The sequence below is a fragment of the Hyaena hyaena genome, unplaced genomic scaffold, assembly GCF_003009895.1.
Source record: "Hyaena hyaena isolate Hyena2069 unplaced genomic scaffold, ASM300989v1 scaffold_785, whole genome shotgun sequence".
NCBI lineage: Eukaryota > Metazoa > Chordata > Mammalia > Carnivora > Hyaenidae > Hyaena > Hyaena hyaena.
Window position 1 is genome coordinate 515,432 of NW_024081420.1, and position 25,752 is coordinate 541,183.

At 35.8% G+C, this 25,752-nt stretch overlaps 1 protein-coding gene across 4 annotated transcripts in view; it reads left to right on the plus strand.

Annotated features, from left to right (window-relative positions):
- Positions 1-25,752, plus strand: part of ZNF385B (zinc finger protein 385B) — a 319,758-nt gene that overhangs the window by 238,468 nt on the left and 55,538 nt on the right. For 3 of the 4 annotated variants that reach the window (XM_039219068.1, XM_039219071.1, XM_039219070.1), the window contains 2 exons: positions 16,409-16,447; positions 20,694-20,804. In XM_039219068.1, coding sequence (XP_039074999.1) covers positions 16,409-16,447; positions 20,694-20,804 — 150 coding nt within the window. The remainder of the gene's footprint in view (positions 1-16,408; positions 16,448-20,693; positions 20,805-25,752) is intronic. The other variant, XM_039219069.1, reaches the window with a different exon arrangement.

Below are 25,752 nucleotides of genomic sequence, written 5' to 3' on the forward strand. Positions count from 1 at the left end.
TTTAAGCCACCCACTCTATGGAATTTTATTATGGCAGCCCAAGCAGTCAAGACATATATGCAATTTATATTTCGTATGTGATGATAATAGGTCAAGTTCCTTTTTAACGGCCACATACCAGGTACATACACAAAAGTATTTGTGTGACTCTCCACAGCTATAGATACAATCACAAGCCACCTCAAGAACACAGTCTTCTATCAATTTCTCTGCCGATTGGCAGGTATTTTCCATGCCTACTATTTCAGATGTGTTTTTGAGTCCTGCCTTGTTTTTGCAACTGCTCTAGGAAAGCATGAGCACAATAGAGGTCACTGCTGCTTTATTGCAAGAGGCTCAACAATCTTATTTTTGTGAAAAATAATCTGATTTTTACCACATACCTTGAAATTATTTTTTCCTGACACATGAACAAATATATGGAACAGAATAAATATTATTTCTAAGCATAAAGTCCCAAATCACTGTATAACTGTTTGAATCATCCATGCCAATCTGTGAAGTGATCTATATGTCTACTATTTGTCATTCTAAACTCTTTGAGAGGGGTGCCTGGGTGGCTCAGTCGGTGAAGGGTTCCGACTTTGGCTCAGGTAATAATCTCGCGGTTTGTGGATTCGAGCCCTGCTTCGGGCTCTGTGCTGACAGCTCAGAGCCTAGAGCCTGTTTCAGATTCTGTGTCTCCTCCTGTCTCTGCCCCTCCCCCACTCTCACTCTCATTCTTTCTGTCTCTCTCAAAAATATATAAAATATTTAAAATAAATAAATTTTAAAAAATAAAAATAAACTCTTTTGAGATTCTAGGCCATTCACAGTTTGGCAATCTTAATGAATATTTAAATTTTTTCTTTCTTGGGGCACCTGGGTGGCTCAGTTGGTTAAGCATCTGACTTCGGCTCAGGTCATGATCTCACAGCTTGTGGGTTAGAGCTCTGTGTGAGACTCTCTGCATGGACAGCTCAGAGTCTGGAACCTGCTTCAGATTCTGTGTCTCCCTCTCTCTCTGCCCCTCCCCAACTTGTGTTCTTTTTTTTGAAAAATAAATAAACCTTAAAATTAAAAAAAAAAACTATAAAATTTTTCTTACTTGTACCAGAAATAATAATATTTATCAAGGACGTATAAAATAAATTGGGATTCAAAATCGCATTTATTTTGTTATTAATTCATTCCATATTTCCCATAAGGTTTTACTGTAAGGAAACCTGAAGTAAGCCAAAACATTTAATTTTTATATCTCTCTCTAATACTTTTACTATCTAATGAAGTCTTTATTTAAACATTAAACATTTAAACATTTTATTTGATATTTTCTTTAATTTAATTTAAATAAAATATTTATCTCTGCTAATGTAAGCAACTGTGAATTTTTTTTGCCACTTAAGACTTCTTTTTTACTCTAGTCATGTTTTGCTATCATTAAAAATTTATGTATTTCCTGTTTCTTAGGATATTAGTATGTCCAGCTACTTGAAATGATACATTTGTCCAAGTAAAAAATAAAATAGAGATAAAATAAAGTAAATAAAAATAAAATGGAGAAGAAAATAAATTTAAAAAATGAAAATGTGGATGAATTTTTATTTTCATGATATGCTTAAAAGATATTGAAGGGTCCTCTTCTGCTCTATGTTCTAATTAAATGTATATTAGAATTTGCCAATTTGAAATTGTCCATGGTTACAGAAATTTACTTAAAGAGTGGGAGGATGATGGCCTGTTGTCAGACTTAGAAAAGTGAACAGCAACACCCTAGATCATTTGGAAAAAAACTGTATATAAGAAATCTTTGAAATGTGGTATAAAACTAACAAAGATTTTGTACAAATATTTAAGCATAAATACCTTCCTGGAAATTTTTACATCTCTACTCAACATGATGGAGAAAAGCTATGTAAACATGACCTGGCAGGACAAAAACTATATTGTGACCATCTATCTCTACTATTGTCTCCCTCTTCTCTTCAAACTACAAAAATATCTTTTAAAAATTTAAGTCATGTCTTTTGCCTTATTCTGAAATCTCAAGATTTACCTATTAAAGACTCTGTGTTAAAGCTCCCTTTTCTCTACTCACTGTTGAACCCCCTTAGAATATGTAGATATTATTTACATGGTATATATACATGTATACTCATATAATGTATGGTCATATGCCTTCTCTCTCCCTAAATATATATTATTTGTCTGGGGCATCTAGGAAAAGGCATTCATTCACAACCAGTCACTATGTCTACGCATGCCAGTAACTGTGCTAAGAAAGAGTTATAGTGAATAAGACCGAAGCTGCTCACTGTCTGACAGACATTACTTCTTCCTCTTGTAAAATTCACCATCACATAATAAAGGATGCTGTTCATAGTCAACAGTCAATTCAAATGATTAGGTTGGGAAGAAACATCAGATTAAGACCTTGTTGGGCCCTTCTGTAGTAAGGGAACACAAGGCTTCAGAAGCCTGTGGAAAGAGACATCTATAGTCCCACCATGCTATGTCCTCTTGCACGTCCCTTTCATTATCCCAGTCTCAACCTCACATGGCTCTGGGACCTCATCTTCAGTGCTAGAGTTTCAAGGATTATGTGTACTTGGAGGGCACATCAGATTTTCTGGCAAGACAGGTCTTCAGTCTTGGCCCTGTCCCAGCACAGCATTTTTCAAGAGTAAAGTCAACTTGGAAAAAGTGTCTGTGTCAGGCCATCTTCTTAAAATACTTTATCTTATTCCTAACAAATCTCCAGTTAATTAAAAGAAGAAGAAGAAACCAATAACAACCTTGTTCTTAGCTTCTCTCAGTGACCAAGTCTTTAAGTGCCAATGATAAAGGAGGGGAGCTTACTAAATATAAAAAAATAGAAAAATATTATTGTACCAAACATTTCCTACAGCCCAAAATGTTATTTCTAAATTGGCTGCTCTATAAACATTAATTGATGGCGATGTTTTCTAAAAACCTGTTATCAAAAATTTGGGATCCGTCCAATAGCTAACAGACTGGATTTTTTTTCTTTTTCTTTCTTTCCCTCCACCCCTTGCCTCTAGATTCTTGTATTTAGAATTAGGTCTTAAAACTCTTTGGGGGAAGGAAAAACATGTATTGGAATATTCCAATCCTTTTACTTTTAGAATTGTCATTGAGGGTGCTAAAGATGAATTGGAGTGCTATGTGGCAATCTGTGAAGTTTCAACATCTTTGCGGAACCAAGTAGCAATCTTGGAAAAATATATTTTTTACATATTTAGCTGTCAGTTTAGATGTTCTTACCTTCCTTTTTATGTTCTGATGCTTGGAAAAAGATTGGAGAAACTTAAATTATATGAACAACACTTTATTTTCATGGAATTCTAGTATCAGTGGGCTTTAGTATATTTTCAAGACATTCTAAGTTAATTCTTTTAACATGCTCACATATAAAATATGCTACATGTGCCATTGTTGCACCCTTTTTGCTAAATGGAAAATTGAAGAATATAATCTAGTCTTCACATTTCTTCCAGTAAATAGCTCTGCCACTGAAAAGGAAAAATAACTAAGTATCAGGCAAGCAAGAGCTGTTCTGCACCCTAAATGTATTTTGAATTTGAATGTGTATATTTCTAACAAGTTATTCGAGGGGGACAAATAAATCCTTGTGGCTCCTAAAGTCAGATTGAAAAGCTCTCATTTGCAGTGTATTCTGTTTATTTTTTAAGATTTTATTTTTAAGTAATCTCTACACCCAACTGGGACTGAAACCCACAACCCCAGATCAAGAGTCACACACTCCACCAACTGAGCCAGCCAGGCATCCCTGCAAGTGTATTGTATTTAGAAGATAGACTTGTCTTGTCAGTCTCATACTTTTTTCTTATTGTGAACTGCTTCTACAGCCAAGTAAAGATGTGAGTGTTTTAGTAGGACACATATCTGATCTCTTTCACAGGCTTATGGTTTATAATAATTAGAGGTGTACATTTTCTCCAATAATTATAAATATGTGTCTGGGTCTAACTTATCTGGTTTTTTTTTTTTTTTTATGTAGACATCAAACATTCATAGTATGTAAAGTGATTCGTTGTCATAAAATCAAACCCACAAAACCTTCATTTCCCAAAAATGAGCTAAAGCTATTAGAGGCTAACATGATTAGTAACTGCCACTATTACATAGTATTTACTTAGTTGTCTATTTTGAAGTACTTACCTTCTGAAGAAGTGGTAGCATTCATTTAGTCAGTCACTCATTCATCTGTTATATCCCACCTTCTCCCCAAAGCCACTTGGAATGTTCTTTCTGATCTCAGAGAAGTAATTTTGTTTGCCTTGTTCCAAAGTAGACCTCTAGCACTCCTACCTGGCCTTGATGCTGCTTCATGCCAAGGGGGGAAGCAGGAGGCAGAGTGGAGGAGAGTGAGCTACTTCTTTGCACAGGGAAAGAGCATTGGACTGGGAGCCAGAACACTCATCATACCTGGACTCATTCTCTTTGATCTTGAGAAAGTCACTTCGCTCCACTTTTCCTCATTTTAAAACTAGAGGTGATAATACCTTCCTAATCTATATCGTTATATCATGAAAATTTGAGGATTGAGAATATGACGGAATATTTAGAAAATTTCTGAAATTTAGTGTGAGTCTGTGAAAAAATCATAACTATACAACATATCACCATATTATTTCTTAAGATTTTATTTTAAAGCAATCTGTATACCAATGTGAGGCTCAAACTCACAACCCTGAGATCAAGAGTTGCATGCTGTAAGGACTAAGCCAAGCAACCCATTGTATCATCATATTATTTTTAACAATCTAAAATTCCATGAATATCAAATGAGATCATGTTTATGAAAGGACTCTTAAAATGCAAAGCTCTATTCTTATAAATAATATTAATATTAATATATCTATCCCTTTGATTTCATCTTCCTAGCCAATTACCTTAAATAAACCAAGTTATATTCATCACTAGGGCTGGCTTTGTGCATTAGAGCAATCCGAATTAAGGTAGATGCTAAGGATATATACATGGCTAAGACCTGGTTCTTGAGTTTAAAACATTTACACCCAGCCTAAAATAGTTGTGCCTGGTACTAAGCAAGTACTCAATTTACATGAGCTGAATGAGGTAGTAGTAGGGCATTCTCAACAGAATCATCTGACCACCTAAAAACAATGAAGAGAGGCTATAGCCGAATTTGGAGCAGGGCTAAGGAGAATGTATAGAGTGGAGGTGGGGAATAACCATACTGGTTTGGCTGTATTCCAGTTTGCCTGTTTACTTTCAATGATATTTAGACTTTAAAGGCTATGGATAAAGGTATTTTGAACCAGAGAGCTGTGCACTTATGACACATTGTCATTGACTCCTAAGATGTAACAATGTTTTTTATTACATTTTTAAAATACGGTTGACTTCCAAACATAGAACCTTTATTCTCACATTATTCATTAAACTCATAGTAGTTAACGTAACATTTTTAAAAGATTTTAAATCCAGTCATAGAAGCCTACATATTAAATTATTCTTCATCTATCAATAATGGAAACTCATTCTAAAACTTCTTTGGACTTTTGACTATTAGAAATTTCCATTGACTCTGTGCCTCCCCTTTTACATGAATTTCAATTGCCAACCTATGAGAAGGACCTAGTTAACCTGTGTTCTGAGCCGTGGCATCTAGCTGTAAGTTTGATGCTTATTTGAAAAAAAGTATTCTGTCTGAAAATATTATACAGACATTAAGAGTATGCACATATGTATGAAAAACATTTTTTATGAGAATACAACTATCAGCTCAAATAAAAAGTTAAAAATTTTATAAGCCAAGATAACCACAGCTATATAGCTAATAGCTAATAGGAACAACAGAGAAATAGATCAATCTTTATACTTCTATGAGGAGAAAAAAGGTTTAAAACAGATATATTTTCAATCGGTTCCTTCATAAAATACCTTTCTAGAAAAACAGACTATAGCACATAGCTCATCACTCCTCGCACAATCAGACACTCCATTGTCTTCAGAGGGAGGCTTGCTGCCTCACGGGCAAGGCCCCTCTAATGGGTGAGAAGCCTCTGAAGAAGCATTGTGACATCCGGATGTGGAGTTCTTTGAAGCTAGAGGTCTGGGCACCCATCATTTTGTTACAGAGCAAGAGTTATATCTGAATCTCCTGGGAATCGGTCATCACAGGAAATTATCAGCAATTCATGGACTTTCCTTTTTGCGTTTGCTTCGGCCTCGAGGGTAATCACAAAAGATTATAGTCTCCATTTCAGCTTTCATATCACTGAAATGTTCTTCTCTGCCGAGAGCATGATTGATTTCCAGAGGCCAGCTTTTAACCCCAGCGTCAGGAGGCCGGTTGCACTGCAGTGGTTTGATAACTGCCAACAATTGTTATTGTGATATTGTTCTGTTGTGAGGCAGAAATTTGGTGATTCCTGGATAATTATACAAAATCTTTTAAATAAAGTGACATGCCCTCTTCTTGTGTTGCTAGGTAGAGGTATTTGTCCAGTTTTAGTAAAGATGTTAAAGGTTGGGGGAGACAGAAAGTGAATCAAAATTTCAAGCAAGAGTTATGAAGACTTTGAAATGCCAAGCAGCCTGGCTGGCTCATTTTCAGAATGGAAAACAGAATAATTTAAAAATATTTCTGAAAATCTTCATAAGGAGTAGTGGATTATAAATACAAATGGTTTTGGCTTCATAATGTTAAAACTTTTCACGAGTGTTACTGAGGGATTCTATATTTCATGACAACTTGTTATGTGGTGCATGTAGGTTTTTATCCAAGGCCTGACTAGGAAATCTTGGTACAATATCCATGGCCAAAATATCAGCAAACTAGACACATTTTTTACATGGTAATTTCATTTGTTGTATTCATTTTTCTCTTATCTATGTTGCTTTATTCAGAATATATAGATTTTAAATCTAAAGGGCTTTGTGTATATTTGAAACAAATCTAGTGGATAAAAGAGCTTTGCCTAGAAATGACTACATTTCCTTCCAAATTCAGAAGAAAAGGAAGACAATTCATTCAGTTCAGACTACTTTTAGTTTAAACTGTAGCCTCCTTGCAATTACCTAAAAATAATTATAAATCAAATAGGATAAATGTCAAATGTCAAGCCATACCATTAACAGAGCCTCAATAAAGCAATTATCACTGCAGAGAACAGAGAAAGGCACAATATGGAAGCTCTTTATTTTACTTTACAAGTATGGTATATTTTGTATAATATAAATGCAGTGTTGAACCCCAAACCTTTTTTTGCTGAGAAGAGTTAATATGAATACACATATACATTCATACAAAAAGGCAACAGCAAGATGAATATATGACATAAAACATTTTTGATGTCATCTCTCCAGAAAACCACTCTGGGGCCACTTTCCTAAATGAAAGTCCTAAAATGTTAAGCGTTATAAGATAAGCTTGCAAGGAAGAGCGCCAGTGGAATCCACATTGATGTAGTCATGGAATCCTTAGATGGGAATCAGGAAATAAGAACAGATAAAATACAGGATGCTCAAAGTAAAATTCCAGCTAAACAAATTATTTTTGGTATAAGAATACCCTATGCAGTGTTTCGCACATGCATATATTTTTACTAAACAATTATTTGTTGGGGTTTTTTAAATGTTTTATTTCTTTTTGAGAGACAGGGAGGGGCAGGGAGGGAGTGGGACAGAGGATCTGAAGCAGGCTCTGTGCTGAGAGCAGTGAGCTTGATGTGGGGCTTGATCTCACAAATTGTGAGATCATGACCTGAGCCAATGTTGGACTCAACCAACGGAGCCACCCAGGTGCTCCACAGAAATGATTTGTTGTTTCTCTGAAATTCAACTTTAACTGAGCATCTTATATTTTTATTTGCAAATCTGGCAACTGTAGCAAAAGATCTGGGTTCTGGTCTTAGCTGAAGAGGCTCACTCAAGCAACTCACTAAAATTCTCCAAATCTTTTCTCATTTTCAGCTGAGAAAGCTGGGTTAAAGTCAGGCTGATGGGTGTGGGACCTGGCCTGCCAGTTTTATCCAGTACTGTTTTCAGTGTTTATTGTTTTGATTTCCAGTTAGGATTCTGTTTTGCGGGTGATAGGATTGTAGGGCTCAAAGTAACACAAATTAAAAAACCAGTTTCAAAATGTAGATGATCTCTGACCTTTTTACCACGGTGATAGGAGAGTATGACAGGGAGAGTAGGAGGAATCCAAGATGCTGGGATTGGAGCACTGCAGTTTGTTGCCTTGCATGGAGCCTTGTTAGCCCTCAGCTGTCAGGTTTCTTCCCGGCACAACGGTTAGAAACGGGGAATTTGGGGAAAAAATATTCCATGTCCGCTTTGCGTTGCAGAATGAAGAATACATCCAAACACGCCTGAGTTTTCGATTTTGCACTTCTTCCTGCCTAGTGGGGTTTTCTTTTCATCTTCTACCGTGTTAATTTGTATCATGGACCTGTTTTGCCCCAGCATCGGGATAGATCTGATTAGTTACTGAACAGCTTTTCAAACTTAGCTTTGACAGAATGGTTTTGAGAGCATGTCACTTAATGTATTTGGCTGTTCAAGCGGTGTATTGATTTTTAAACCAAAAAAGCTCATCATTTCCCTAGTCTCTTAGAAAGCCTTTGTAACATTTTTTTTTAGCCTGTTTACCAGAACACAGGCAAACATATTCCTACTTCCTTGTATATGGAGACTTAGCACCAATAACTTTTAAGTATCAGCCAGTAGTCTTTGGTTACTTGTATGGTCTTTTTTTCCCTAAAGTATGAAGAATTTTATTTTTTGAAAAGATATTTCTCAGACTTACTTTTGGCACTGAATTTTATGTTACGGCAATTTAATCTGGGAGACAAAGTTTTGGAGGATGTTTTCAAGTCACTGTTTTAAAAACAAATGGAAAGGTCAAGAATACAGTGCCTATCTTCTATCTTAGATATATTAGCCTATCCTTCCAAACTTCAGGATGGGATGTCTTTTTCCAATGTACTGTAGAATAATCGCTTCTTATGAGCTATCCTCAAATGAATCTCTATCTTATGGAGTATTTTGCACATCTATTGAAAAGCTATTCTTCAGTCCATATTCTCAAAATATTCTATTTTTTTAATTTTTAAAATGTTTTCATTTATTTTTGAGAGAGAGAGAAAGAGAGAGCATGTGCAAGCATGAACAGGGGAGGGGCAGAAAGAGACACAGAATCTGAAACAGGTTCCAGCACAGAGCCTGACACAGGGCTCAAACCCATGAACTGTGAGATCATGACCTGAGCCAAAGTCAGATGCTTCACTGACTGAGCCACCCAGGCGCCCCTCTATTTCTTTTTTTACTTCTCCCTGAGAAGACACAATACTAAATGACACAGGAAACAACTGACCCTTTAGTTTAGATTCTGTTGGTGAATCCAATTCCTGTTCCCATCACTCTGAATCATGTATTATATAGCTTTGTTAGTGTTTGGGGGAAGGGGAGGAGCAGAGGGCAGATGGCATATTTAATTGTCAACTATGCATATCATAGGCTGTTTTTTTTATTTTTTTAATGTTTTATTTATATCTGAGAGAGAGAGAGAGAGAGAGAGACAGCGTGAGCAGGGGAGGGTCAGAGAGAGAGAGGGAGACACAGAATCTGAAGCAGGCTTCAGGCTCTGAGCTAGCTGCCAGCAGACAGCCCGACATGGGGCTTGAACCCATGGACCATGAGATCATGACCTGAGCCAAAGTTGGAGGCGTAACCAACTGAGCCACCCAGGCGCCCCTAGGCTGGGTTGTTGTTGTTTTTTTTAATGAATTTTTTGGGGGGGAGAGAGGGAGTTGGGGAGGAACAGAGAGAGGGAGAGAATCCCAAGCAGGCTCCACAACCTCAGTGTAGAAACCAATGTGGGGCTCAAACCCACAAACTGTGAGATCATGACCTGAGCCAAAATCAAAAGCTGGCCATTTGGGGTGCCTGAGTGGCTCACCTGGTTGATCATCTGACTTCAGCTTGGTTCATGATCTCACACGTTTGTGAGCTTGAGCCTCACTGCTGTCAGCAAAAGAGCCTGTTTCAGATCCTCTGTTCCCCTCCTTTGCTGCCCCTCTCCAACTTAAGCTCACACTCTCTTAAAAATAAATAAACTTAAAAAAAAAAAAAAAAACCAGTAGGGTGCTTTACCAAATGAGCCACCCAGGTGCCCCAAGCTGTTTTTGAAATATGAATATTTAGTGAGTTGTTATTGAGAAATATAGATATTTTGAAGGTAGTAACTTTTCCACAGAAAAAAATATTAATAGCATTTATCATTTTATTTCTTCTTTGCTATTAAAATTCATAGTGGAGCTAAATTCCCATTAATTGCCTAAAAAGTTCCAGGTAGTTTTCATTTTTCTTAAGAATTTTCTCAGTTTTCTTACATTCTGTCATAAAGGCATCTAACAATTTCATAAGAATTTTTTGTTACCTTATCTTTAACAGGCATTATAGATCTTTCATATCTGTATGCACCCACTGGCCAAAAAATATTTTAGTTATAGGAACATCAACTCTTAAAGATAATACAAAAAACTTTCAAGAACTTTCTTCACGTCCTGATGGAAAAACACCTCTGCTAATGGTTTCCAGTCACATCTAAACATTTGCTTATTTAAGAATGGAAACAAAGAAAGAAAAACGCTGTTTTTTCTTAGGAGATGTAATTCAGCTCATTACCTTAATGCTTTTTCCCTGCATTGATAAGGAGCTGAGGGTGGTCTGGGCATCACATTAACCAATTAGACATCTCCAAATGCATTTTTTAACCTGAATATGGGTAATACGCAATAGAACTTTTTAATGTGCTCATCTATTGTTTGCATAGGAACATCAACACCCAAAACGTTGTGTATGTGTGTCCATGCAATGAGGTGTGAGTGAACCTTCAATTAAGTCTCATACCCACTGCAGACATAAATTGAAAGTCTTATTTGTGAAACTGAACTTTTTGAAATGCTCTTTGATGTGGCTTCTTAAATTACTCAGTGGCATAACTAGAGCTTTGCTGCATCACTCTTAATCCCTGGCAGCATGGAAAATCACCAGGCATGTGGAGCCGCCAGGAAAATGGAACATTTTACATTTGTACTGACCACATTGGTTTCATACAAGGATCTACTGTCAGGATTAGACATGCAGCTTCCGTAAGGCACCCAGGTCTAAGCTTGTGGCATCTCCTACTAACAAATGACCACTGTCTAAAAAAGAACTTAAAATGTATTCTTTCAACTCAGAATAATTTTAAAATTATCTGTCAAAAGTGTTAAACTGGCTTTCCACTAAAGAGAGGGAAGTGGTGAAATCACCCACTCATTTGCTTTTAGTCTTTTTGCTTTTACCATTTAGTAACTCTTTAAAATTCTAAAAGTGTTAAAAATGAAAAATATTTTTTATTATTTTAGAGGAGGAGCATGTGTGCACAAATGAGGGAAAGAGGTAGAGGGAGAGAGAGAGGGAAAAGGGAAGAGAGAGAGAGAGGGAGAGAGAATCTTAAACAGCCTTCACTCGCAGCATGGAGACCAACTCAGGGCTCAACTCCATGACCCTGGGATCATGACCTGAGTAGAAATCGAGAGTCAGTCCCACAACCCACCGAGCCACCCAGGCTCCCCAAAACACATTTTCTTGTAACAGTTTTAAAACTGTTAGATTGTGGACCAAATAAGCACTTATTTTAAAAACACAGGAAGTAACGTACTCATTCTGCTATTCACTAGGTACCAGGCCAACTGCACTGCACAGAAACCCACTAGGAAAGTTTCCAGGTAGGAGGCATCTAGCACTTAGCCCTCATCTGTAGAGAACTTCCAAAGCACAGATCTCTTTAGTTTCCCTTTCCCTTGGGAAATGATGATGAGCATAGTGGCTCTGACAACCAGTTGTTATCTTGATACTTGGTAGTTAAAGGACATCCTCTGCAGAAATCTCACAGACCACCTTGAACGCTGAAGAACATGCCCCTTACGTTTACCAGCTGTATGAATCTGATTTCTATATCAACTTTCCTAAATCATGGAAGCATGTCATTATTTTTACATATTTGGTACGGATTTATATGTAAAAGTATCAATCAGAGTTGTAGCAAGACAATTAAAATGTTTTTAGGAATTATCTGTGGTAAAATATTGTAGGGTTTTTTCCCCCCATTCTCCTATCTGATTTTTTTAAGGTACTTACAACACTCTGACAATACCTTATTTATTACTTTAGATATATGGGTCATTTCAACTACAACATTGTATTTTTGAAGCCTGGCTCTTCATTGTATGTCCAATTCCTAAAACAGTGCATGATAGCCACCTAATAAACCTTTGTTAAATGAATGACTTTTCAAGAAAAGATAGTGTTTGTGCAAATTGCAAATCATGCAGTTATAAAAGTGTGATGTGTTGGAAAAGGAGGAAAAATTCCCAAGGAATGTCTAGGTTGATATGAAACACTTAACCTCTAAAAATGTTACAGCTTTTACTATAAGAGTGATCTGGAAAGGGGACAGTATTTTAAGGCAGAAACACAAATCTCTTAGCATTCTACATTTCTTTTTATTCTTCCAAAAATAAAACTATGTTGGAATTTCTCCAAAGCACTCCTGGAAAATGCAGTTTAATTTTTCTTTCCAAATAGATCTTCAAAATAGATCACAGGGTATTTTTCCTTACTCGGTCATCCTTTCTGCCAGTGAAATATACAATCTTGTGTGATGAATCCCAGAGCTTTTCAATGATGGTATGGCAATATGGAATTTCAGTGAAAGATATCAAGCTTTCTAAATTCATTTAAACAAAAAGGGGGGGGGGAGGGTTGAGGAAATTCTAATCTGTGCTCTACTCTGATTGGCTGCTTCAAATCTCTGGGCCAACTCCACTCATATTTTCTATAGAGAATATTGACCACCATTAGGGAGACTCTGGAAAGGGATCCTAGGATTCCATTTCATTCCTGCACAGTCACGTACTGCTAATTATTAACCAAACTCTTAGCCTCAAAATACTCAGCAGCCTACAATATTCGATAAAGTAGTAGTAGTAGTAGTAGTAGTAGTAGTAGTAGTAGGAATAACTTTATTGAGACTAAGACTAAGATATAACATGGCCTATTATTTTCTTAGGTACATGTTGTGTACCTAAAATATTAGCCTTTATACCAGTTCTGAATGACTGGTTAACTTTCCAGTAGAGCAATGGTATCCCATTGTACTGGGGACACAGCTGATTTGGTTTGCAAGGCAGAGCTGATGTGTGGTTTCAGCAAGAAGCTGGGGCTATGTGGGGGAAGCGTCTTTCCAAACATATAGCTCCTTGTTGAATCATCAGTCTGTGGAGAGAGTGGCACACCATTTGTCTTCCTTTCAGTGATAATGGTGGCATCCATGTGGACCCCTGTCAGGGTGCTGTGAGTAGGAGAAGCAGTGTCAGTACGGTGAGTCTCTGCGTTCACACATTCCAGATGCAAAAATGCAGGTCTCAGGGTAGCGTGCAATTCCAGTGTAATGTTCCGTGTGGATTACTTTTATTGAGCTTTCTGATTTGAAATCCAAAACAGTACAAAGCTGTGTGGTTGAGCTAATGTTGCCGATGACATGCAGTTGTTTCTATTTCTTGATCTTTGAGAGAAGATATGTGTCTTTGTGATAGTTATGTCTGTTTTGTTTCTATTTTAGTTTTCAAGGATTTGAAAAAAGCAAAACAATAATATTAAGGCACGTGGTCAGAGTAGTCAAATATAAAAGGCAAAACCTTTTTTGAAAGAACTGCCAAGAAGTATTACTCTTCAATGATGTAGCTATCACTTTTAAATGTGTCACTTCATTATATTTGGCAATTTAACAAGACCCCATTGTCACATTCTTTTCCATAAATCCAGTATTGAAAAAGGAAGGGATGAAAAACTGTCATTCTTTCTGTACTATTATGATAATATTGCACTTAAAAAAGTGATGCTTTGCCAAACTTCCAGAAAGCCCTTAGTCACAAGGGTTTAGTAGTTGAGGTCCTCTGAGCAGTGAATCGAGGGCATGCGTAAATGATGACCTTCCCCTGCTGTGTGTCACCTCCAAGTGTTTTTCTGGGTGCAAGCCCAATGGTTACAAAGAGGACAAGACAGCCTGAATTTTTACATATGGCTCTCCTGAAGTTACACAAGAAGATATGGGCTTATTCTAAGAGTGACATAAATGGATCAGAAAGAGAAAAATGCAGACTCCCCTCTGCAGGAAACTTCCTTAAGCATCAAGTAGGCTTCATGTGTAGTTGGAGTAGACAGCCATCCTTCAGGCTGCAGAAGCGCTAGAAACACTCACCCTTTCTTCAAATCTCACACCCATCACCAGCACCACCCGCAAAGCATGTCATCCCTGCTCCATGTTCTGTTAGCAGGCAACAGCGTGGGAGAGTCTCCTGCCTGAGTTTGGATCCTGGCTTCAGACCTTTGGACTCAGGGTGACAAGGTATTAAATCTCTCAAAGCCTCAAATTCCTCATTTGTAAAGGAGAGTAATAATCATATCTGCCTTGTGCGATGGTGGAGACTGTACAAAATAATCCCTCAGGGTAATTCCTGGCATACGGTTAGAGCTCTATAAAGCTAAGCTGCTCTTATTATGGTGTTTATTGTTGTTATTCCACAGCTAAAAAAAGGAATTGAAAGGCAAATACCCCTGGGAGGTTAACACATTGACATCACTGTTAAAGGGAGGATCTTGAATGCTTAAAATGCGAGAAAATCAGAAAATGGAGAAAAGAAATCCAAAGTAGGGATGGGGCAAGGAAGACAGAGCTTTAAAATCACTTCTTTTTTCAGTCCCAGTTTATACTGTTGTTGTTGTTGTTGTTTTCATTTTTTAACTTTACAATTATAAATATCTTATGTTGGACCTATCCTGCCCTACCTAGTCTGAAACAATATCTGACATATTAGGCCTGCAGAAATTTTCTTGGATGACTGGTTTTTATTTTCATTTATTTTCTAAGTTTACTTTTATTTCTTTTGAGAGACAGATAAAGGACAATCAGGGGAGGGGCAGAGAGAGAGGGAGACAGAATCCCAGGCAGGCTCTACATTGTCAGTGTAGAGCCCAATGCCGGGCTCAGACTCACAAGCCATGAGATCATGACCTGAGCCAAAACTAAGAGTCAGTCACTTGACTGAGCCACCCAGGCATCCCTGGATGACTGATGTTTTTATTGTAAAAGTCCAGGAGGCCTGGCTGACTCAGTCACTGGAGCATCTGACGCAATCTCAAGGTCATGAGGTCAAGCCCCACGTTGGGTAGTTGCATGTGGAGATTGCTTAAAAAAAAAAATAAAACCTTTAAAATAAATAAATAAAATAAATACATGTTAACAGTAAAAAACTCAGTCTCTACTTCTGTTTAATAGAAAAGCTAGTATTACCTATTCTGTTGTATAATAAGCACTTACCAGATGCCTTTCGGAACACTGGTTAAAATAGATGGCTAAGTTTCGTATGAAATTTCTCCATCTTTAAAAATAGTACAGATACCTGGCCACTGAAGCACATTGAAGAACACCTTGTACAATTCTTGAGCGGTCTTTTTTGCTTTTTAATTGGGTGGTGCTCAGTTTACTCCAATACCCAGACCCACTTGAGGGCTAGTGCAATCATTTTAGACTCTTTCAAGAATATAGATCATATTTCAGGCCTTTGAAAATTATTGAGATAGTAGGGACGTTTGTATTTCTCTGGTCTTTGCCTAAAGTTCCCCCTAGCAAAATTACCTAGGCTTTAAATATCATCAAGGATGAAGCCATTTGATGCGATGTAGCCCCTCCATTCAGGTCTCTCTCCACCCATAGCCCTCCTCCCACCATTAGAGATGTGCTGCAGTGTTTCTTTTTCCCTGCAGCTAAGTTTTATTTGCAGCTGCATATTTTTATGTGATAGCCTACACTGCGAAAGTGTATATTACTTTGTGCTATGCTCAATGAAAATAATACTTTTTAAAAATTCACAGAGATTTGTGGTTCCATAATCCTGGTAAATACATCAAAGATACCTGTTTGCTCTTATTCTGATACTGAAAATATAATAGATGGTGTGATAAGGCCAGCTTCATTAATTCATTTATAAGTACTATAATATAATAGTTAATTTGTCCATACATAGCCTCCAATTATCTCCTCAATTCCTGGTAATAGCCACAACCCCATCTTTCATTTTTATTACCTACCAGTTAATTGCACTAATAGGTTTTGCTTTTCGTTTCTACATGATTTTTATTAGGAAAAGTGGCAAGTGTTAACTCTTGCTGCTTTTTAGTTAGTAAGCATTTCAGGTTTTTTAATCCGAGATGAACAAAGAAAATGATTTTTTTTTAATTTCATGTAAATGTGCTTGCTAGCCTCAAAATTCCAGATGACTACTTCTAATTTTTACTTTTTTAGAAAAGAAGAGGCTTATTTGGGACCAATAAATTCTGCCAGGTAAGGAATATCGGTAGCTAGAGCTCTCTGGGTTTTTTTTCCCATTAAAAAAAAAAAAACCTTCAGCGTTATTTACCAATGAATCACAATTTTCTCAATCCATATACAGCTTTCTTATGTAATGTGAATGAACATGAGGTAACTTAATATGAATATTTAACAAAGCATTTGTTCATTTTAAGGTGATATAAGCATTTTAATAGAGATGTTTGAAAACACTTGTTTATTTTGAATAATCAAATGTCTATGAGAAAGCCAATTGATGGGGCACCTGGGTGGCTCAGTCTGTTAAGTGGCCAACTTCAACTCAGGTCATGATCTCACAGTTTGTGGGTTCGAGGGTTCGTGGGTTCTGTGCTGACAGCTCAGAGCCTGGAGCCTGGAGCCTGCTTGGGATTCTGTCTCCCTTTCTCTCTGACCCTTCCCTGCTCACATGCGGTGTCTCTCTCTCTCACAACTAAATAAACATTAAAAAAAAATTTTTTTAAAGAGAAAACAAATTGATCCTTTAAAAGAAAACTCTTACTGTCATTTAATTGTAATAACTCCAATAATTTTCCCGAGTATTCTACATAAGAGATCATTATGATACATATATATACTTTTGGCCACACTAAATTGGCCACTTGCATATATCACATTTCAAGATTTATGAGAATGTTTTATTCAACCTAAATGTTTTATTCATCCTGAAAGCTGGAAATTGAATAAAAGAATCACCACTAATTTAGTTATACATATCTCATTATAATTACAGAGAGCTAACATGCATTCGTGGAGGAAAAAATTATAAAAAATAAAAGTTAGTATAAATTAACATCATAGTTATTATTTTCATCTAACTTATAGAGTGTTACAGAAATGCCAAGAAAAGAATTCAGGATTTTATCACTTAATACATTTAAGAATGAAGAGAGAAAGATTGGAAAACCTTCTCTCTATTATTCCATGTCTGGATCCCATGGAAATGACTCAGGTACTTGTAGCTACTGTGTCTGGTGGCAGATACTCAAAATATCAGCTAGATAGTATCTGTTTCAAGGTATCAGCTGAGTCAGCAAGTGGAACAATCATTTTTAAACAATTTAAAGTTTTCTTTCCACTGAGTCATGTTCCCCAAAATGACATTTGAATCAGAAATATAGAGGGCTGTCTGGATGGCTCAGTCCCTTAAGCAACCAACACTTGATTTCTCCGCAGGTCATGATCTCACAGCTTGTGAGATTGAGCCCTGCATCTGGCTCATGGGACCTGCTTGGGATTCTCTCTCCCTCTCTGTCTTCCCCTTCCCTGCTCATACACTCTCTCTCATAATAAATAAAAATTAAAAAAAAAAAAGAGACATCGAATTCTGTGATAAACAGCACAGGAAGACAAAAGAGATTTAGATGGGGTGGGAAGGGGCCAGAGAGAGGGAGGAAGGGGCAGGGGGGAGTGAATCTTTTCCCAAAATCTCTGTAAAAAAATATAGAGAATCAAATGGAAAATAGAGAAAATCTGTTCCAAGTGAGAAACATAAGGGATGAAATTTTTACATGATTACTGGTAAGTTGTGCAAAGGATAAAAGGCAGCAGGAGTTAATGATGGGTGGCAAGTAATGGGATAAAAGGGCTGTGTTGATTTTATGAAGATGAGTGGGATTATGTGTATAAAGTAGAGAAGTCATTTCTGGTAAGGTTTTCTTGAAGGAATCTCCATAGTTTTTCTTCAGAGAGCAGATGGCTTGGGAACCTGCCTGCCTTTGTATCTGGAGTGCTCATCCACAATTCACCTTTTAGGATAAATTGTGCCCAGTCTCAGGAACACCAGGGGATATTTTCAGGCTGATGTGATGCAGACGTGAGATTTAAGAAGCATAAAGTTGTATTAGAAGCTATTTGAAAAATTATATTGGTAGCTAACAATTTCAAAAATTTAAGACTAATGTTTATATTCAAGGGTCATGTTGGAGCTATCAGCAGACATCTTGGTTTCCTAAAACCTTGGGGCTAGATTATTTTAGATGTGTCTTTCGTCTGAGTTTCTATATGGTGGTATGGGAGCCACAAGAGTATATACATTTATTTTAATAATGAAAGTTTTAATTTTTAATGTCAGTTTTCATTTTTTTTAATGTAGGAAAGAATACATTAAACCTATGATTTCATGAGTATTATTGCTATGTTGTCAAAAAGTCAATTTTAGTTTGATATGAATGTGGCAAAACTAATGAAAGCAGCATGCAGAAAACTGGTGTTTAGGGAAAATTCACACAGTTTTATCCCATGTAGTTCACACCGAACCAGGAAGTGTTTTTTAGACCCTAAGAACAGAAAATATCAATAAATTGCCCTTATAAACTTTGCAAAGCAATTTAATTTTTTTCATCCTGTCATTATAACTAGGCTATTTTACTTTTAAGCCTGTTCAAACTGATTTGCTATCTCTAGTAACAATCAGAAAGCACAGTTTCAGGGCGTGTGGGTGGCTCAATTGGTTGAGCATCAAATCAGGTGATGATCTCATGGTTCATGAGTTTGAGCCCCATGCTGGGCTTTATACTGTCAGCGCAGAGCCCGCTTTGGATTCTCTACCCCTTTCTCTCTCTGCCCCTCCCTGACTCATGTTCTTTTTCTTTCTCAAAAATGAATAAACATTTATTTAAAAAAAAAAGAAAGCATAGTTTCATGTTTTATAAGCGGATGAATGAGACTTAAGTGTATACATTTGTGAGTAACCTAAAAAAAAAAGAACTACAGTTTTATTTTCTGAACTTTTGATATTTTCTTTACCTGTGGAAGGCTTTTTAATTCTCATTAAGTACACGTCATACATCAATTATGACCTTTAACAAAAGAAATCTCCAGATTTTCCAGTAATGATATTTTACAATTGGTAGTTAAACGTTACACTCTTAACAATTTTTTCTTTTTTATGTTTTAAATTATCACACTTAAAATTGACTTTTTGGGAGTGCATGTAGTTCTATAAACTTTAACACTTGTAAATTTGTGTAACCACGACTACAGTCAGGATATAGAATAGTTCTCTCACTCCAGAACATTCCCCGCTTTGAAATTTTGTTCTGTATAGTGGGAATACATCCTCCTGTCATTCCTCTTAAACTCTTAGCAAAAAAAAAAAAAAAAAAAATTAGGCTACTTTACTATTCAATAATTCTGTAATCCACCCTCTTTTCTAATGTACTTAAGTTCTTCTAATTGCTAATTTTGTACTTTGTTGATTTATATTCCTCATAAGGATTGGTATTCATTTCTCCTCTCTACCAAATATCATCAACTAATCCAATCCTAAACTCAAACCTCAGGAGATTTCCTACCTGATGGTGTCAGTGGATCTGTCCTTATTCGTGTTACATCTGTTTATAAGTAATGCTTTGTTCATCGTCTGCATTGTTTTTTTTACTGCCAGTTGTCTGATGTTAATGCTGGAGATTATCTGGAGTACACAAGAGAATCACCACTCTGTCTCTCTTTTTATAGGCTCTGCAGATAGTGTTCTTACCTTTTCCCAGTATTTTCATGGCTTTATGCCATACTTTATCTATGGTTGAGTACTTTCATCACCATTAATTTCTCTGAATATTTATGGAACATGCAAACCAAAGGAAGGGAAGTCACAGGTTTTAAGTCAAAACTACTTGATCAGTATTGAAAAAAGGTTGCATGTTAAACAATCTGCTTTGGGTGTTTGAGTGTACAATTGTGACAAGCATTTCAAGTAGGATGATGTCAATCTATAGCACATGAAACATTATTTTAACATAAAGATCAGCATTTTCTATGTTGTAGTATCAGCCTGTCATTTATAATTTTGCCATAAATCAATAACTTAGAAACTTAAATATATGTGTAGTAATCATCATTGAAGTCATTTCAGACCATCTTATGTATCATCACCTCATGTAGGGAAAACATTAACAAGTGAATTTGGACCCTGACCTTTTGATCTTAAATTTTCTTGCTTTATGGTTCTTTTAAGGTTTTTCAGGGTTCCTTATATAGGTATAAGATTTCTTGAGATGTTGTGATTTTCCTGTTTTTGGAGGGGCGGTGTTATTATTTCAATCTAGTTTTTTGTTCTTGTCTTTAATTACTGGAAACAAGTGCATTACTGTTGAATGAGATTCTTTCTCATCCCTGTTTAGGAGCTAAAAGTTAAATATAGATACTTCTACTTGTTCACACTAATGTCTATCCTTTGAAGTTATAAATTGACTATTTTATTTTATCATTTGCTCTTCAGATGGATCCTGTGCAAAAAGCAGTGATTAACCACACTTTTGGAGTGTCCATTCCCCCAAAGAAGAAACAAGTTATTTCTTGTAATGTCTGTCAGCTTCGCTTTAACTCGGATGTGAGTATTACCTTTTCATTGCTCTCTATCGTCTGTCAAGCTGAAAGTCTGATTGTTCTGGATATGTACATCTGGATATGTTCTGCATATTTACATGCCCTTGAGCAGCCATTGGTGGCCCATTTTCTTTGGTGTGCCGGATTTGGATTCAACATAGAAACTTGAGCAACTTGAGCAACAGAGTGGTTAATACCAAAAATCAAGAATTTCTCTAATCTGTTTTACCTGTATCATCTTATGCTTAATCTCACCAACTATGTTTACTTTATAAAAATACTTAAATATATTTTTTAAAGTCTAAAATGCAATGAATGCTGAGGAAAACCATTGTTATTTCTCTTTATAATCAGTGTCACATTTTATGTGTGTATGCCAAATCATATTAAATACTTGAGGGAATAATTTATTATACAATTTATACTTTCCCACAACATGGAAATGTAGGGAAATCCTTGTAAATTATTTTATCTGGCCAGCATAACCATCCTGCTAAAAAAAAAAGATAAAGGAAAAGGATACAGATCATTTATTAAAGTAGATTTTAAAATGTAGAAATAAGAAACATGAAAATAAATAATATTTGAATGTCTATAATACCCAATTACCAAATAAAGCCAATGACCAAGACAAATCTGAACCTGGAGCTGGATATTATATGTATCATTTCCTGAGTTACTCTATCCCAGAAGCCATTTTTCAAAGAACATGTTACAGGATTCATGTTTTTTGAAAATAATAAATACTCTTATTTAAATATACCATTAAATGATGTTTTGATAATTCTGTATAGGAAATATAATAAAACTTACAGTCGTTGGAAAAGACTTTTTTCGTACTTTTGTCATGCTTAACATGATTTGTAGAAGCATATTTAATGCAACTTCCTTTAAAGGTCAAATAAATTTTTTTGGCACTTGATAAAATCTTCTTCAACTCCCTATTCAAGCATTAAAGTGTTCCCCCAAAATTGAGAAATATATGGTATCAATTCATTTGAAGTCTCAATATTATCAGCTGTCCCCAGATTCATCTATAGACCCTGAACAATCCTAATCAAAATTCCAGAAAGCATTTTTGTAGAAAAAGCCAAGCTATTTTTTAAATTACATAGAAAGGAAAACCCTATAAAAGCCAAAACTTAAAAAAAAAAAAAAAAAAAGAAATTTTGAAGACTTCCACATCTTGATTTCAATAATTACCTTAAAACCTACAGTAATCAAGACTGTAATATTGGTGAAAGAATAGTAGACACATTGATCAATGGAACAAAACAGAGTCCAGAAATAGACCATGGCTATGTGGTCAGTTGATCTTCAACAAAGTTGCAGTGACAATTCAATGGAGAAAGTCTAATCCTTGCAATAGATAGTGCAGTTGGATATCCACATGTAAATTGAAAAAAAGAACCTTGATGGCTGTCTCACACAAAATTCAAAAATTAACTCAAATGGATTATAAGTATAAACTTAAATGTATAAAACTTCTAGAAGAAAACACAGGAGAAAATCTATGTGACCTTGAATTAGGCAAAGATTTCTTAGGAAACAAAAAGCATGAGCTATAAAAATATTGATATGTTAGGCATCATGAAAATTAAAAACTTCTACTCTTCAATGACACTCTTTTACTGTTAAGAAAATGGAAAGAGCTACAGACTGGAAGACAATAATGTAAAACATGTCTTGTATTCAAAATATTTAAATAACTTATAACTTCATAATTAATAATAAATAGACAAAATATTTGAGCAAGCACTTGACCAAAGAAGAAAAAGGAATGACAAATGAGTATGCAAAACAGTGCTCAGCATCATTGGCCATTAAGGAAGTACAAACCACAATCAGATACCACCACACCTATTAAAATAATGAAATTAAACAAATTGATAATACCAAGTGGCAAGGATAAGGAGCAACTGGAACTCTCATTCATTGTTGATAGAAATACAAAATGGAGCAAGGACTTTGGAAAATAGTTTAATAGTTATTTATAAGAAATTTTTATGACGTTATAGATACATTTTCCATTCAACCCAGCAATCTGACTTTTAGATCTCTTTTAGATCCAAGAGAAAGGGGAACTTATGTTCATACATAGGTGTTACCTATAGTAGCTTTATGCATAATTGCCCAAAATTGGAATTGACCCAAATATCTATCAATGATGACTGGGTAAAAAAACAAAAGGATAGCCATACAATGAAATACTGCTTAGTGATAAAAGGAATGATGTACTGATAACTTCCTACAGCATGCGAGAATCTCAAAGGTATGCTAATGAAAGAAATTGGGCTCAAAGACTATATACTATAGGATTGCACTTATATCACTTTCTGCCAAAGACAAAACTGTGGGGACAGAAATCAGATCAGTAGTCAACAGGGACTAAGGGTGAGGTTAGGGAATTGACTACAGAGTGTACCAGAAATATGAGGGAGCTTTTTCAAGTGTGAAAACATTCTATATCTTCATTTTTGTGGTGGTTACACAACTGATTTTTTTTAACTTATAAAACTAAATACCTAAAAAGGAATTTTATTGCATAAAAAATATACCTTAGTAAACCTGGCTAGAAAAAAAATCAATGTGATAGGAGCCATGAAATATTTTGTAAGTAGAAGACTAATTAATGATAGAGACATAACTACAAAATATATGGAACAACAACAGTATTACTAGATTTAAAGTATATTAATTAAAGGAAATTCACAAGAAAAGACAGAACAATAAATGCTAAAATAGATCCAAGTATATACAACAGTTTTGCATAGTTATCACCAAAATTTCTATAGTCACATAGGGAAATTATAGTCTCTGTAACTTTATGAATATAAAATGAAAGTGTTGGGGTGCCTGGGTGACTCAGTTGGTTGGGTGTCTAACTCTTGATTTTGGCTCAGGTCATGATCTCATGGTTGTGGGATTCTCTCTCTCTCCCCCTCTTCCCCTCTTCCACTTGCTCTCTCTCTCTCTCTCTCAAAAATAATAAATAGACATTTAAAATGGGAGCGTTCACTACTTAACTGACTGCTTACAAAATGATATGTCCACCTGAAGACATGATCCATTCTTATGTCTAGTATTCCCACTGCAGCAAGGCTGGATGTCAAAAACATCTCATAATACAAACAGATTGCAAGGTGAAATTGCATAAATTTTGTAACAAAAATAGACTTTCATGAAATCTAAGAACATGTCATGTTAGAGAATTGTTTGATGCAAAGCCACTGACAATAGATGATCTGCCTGTTAGAAGAGTTAACTTAAGAAGAAAAAAATAACAAGGTTAATGATAGATAGGCTCTTCCAAAAAAAAAAAAGGTTTTGACTATCAAGTGAAAATAGGATTTGGGGGCAATTATGAATCCCTTGAATAAAAAAAATAACATATTTACATGGTTCAAAAACCAAATTAATTTTAAAACATGCATTGAAAAATCCCATTCCATCCCATTCCCCATCTTCCCACCCTGGAGGCCATTCCCTGTATATCTGTAACCACTCTGATATTTCTTGCATTATCTTTCCTGAGTTTGTTTATACAAATATAACCAGGTATAAATATTCTTATTTTCTCTCTGCATGAAAGTGTACTATTCACACTTTTCTTTGCCTTGAATTTTATACATAACAATATATCCTAGAGTATTGTCCCTATCAGAACATGAAGAGGTTCCCTCACTGTTTTTTTACAGACGTGGTAGGCAAAGTTGTCCATATCCTAATCTCTGGAACCTTTTACTATGTTACCTTATTCAGCAAAGGGGAATTAAGGTAGTAAATGGAATTAAGGGTGCTAATCAGCTGACCTTAAAATAGATTATTCTGGGTGATTTTATGGCCCAACGATCCTTATAAAGTAGAAGTGGGAGACAAAAGAGAAAGTTAGAATGATGTGATGTGAGATCAACTTTACTGGCCATTGCTGGCTTTGAAGGTGAAAGAAGGGGCCACAGCCAAGAAATGTGGGCAGCCTCTAGAAGTTAGAAAATTAGGAAAATTTATTTTCCCCCAGAGCCTCGAAAAAAGAACAGTCTTGCTGACACATTGGTTTTAGCCCAATGATAACCATGTCAGACTTCTGACATCCAGAACTGTAAGATAATAAATGTGCTGTTTTAAACCACTAAATTTGTGGTACTTTGCTGTTATAGCAATAGAAAACTAACAGAGTAGTCTATATGTGGATGTTCCATAGTTTATTTAAATAGTCCCTTATTGGTGGACACTTAGGTTGTTTCTGAACTTTTAGAATCACATAGATTTTCATAGGAAATAAATTCAGGCCTCTTGCCTCGAAAGCCATAGCTCTTTCTATTATGTTATAGTCTCACATAACAATTTTACTCATTTTTCTTAGCACTTATTGTGCTCCTGTTTTATGCCAGTCACCATACTCAGCTCCAGAGACCAGCAGCAACTTTTACTAGCAAACAGTATGAATGAAAGCACCTAAGGATGAACTTTCTTAAGTCTTCTTCCGCTGTATATTTTTATGAATCCATACATAGAGAGGCCATGCAATATAGAACCTTGGATTAAGACTTTTTAAATGTGATTTAAATCCTAATTCTGAACTTGATAAGTCATTTCATCAGTATGAGTCTCAGTTTCCTCTTGTTATATAACCTAAAATAGACTACATGATCTTTGAGAGGACCATTCCAGCTCTATGATTAAAAGTCATTTCTATGGCATTTCTGTTAGAAGGACAGGGTATAATCACCTCCGCCTTACAAGTGGAACAGCTTAGACCCCAAAAGAATGACTACAAGTTTTGTTTTTCATTTTGTCATGGGTTGGGTTACAAGGAGGTATGCCAATCTCCTTTCCATGCCCCAGGATTACTCTGGAAGTAGATTCAACTTTGACTTGAATTTCATTTGATGTCAGTAATTTTCCTGATATTTACTGATATAGACATGGACAAATTTATACAGGTGAGCATG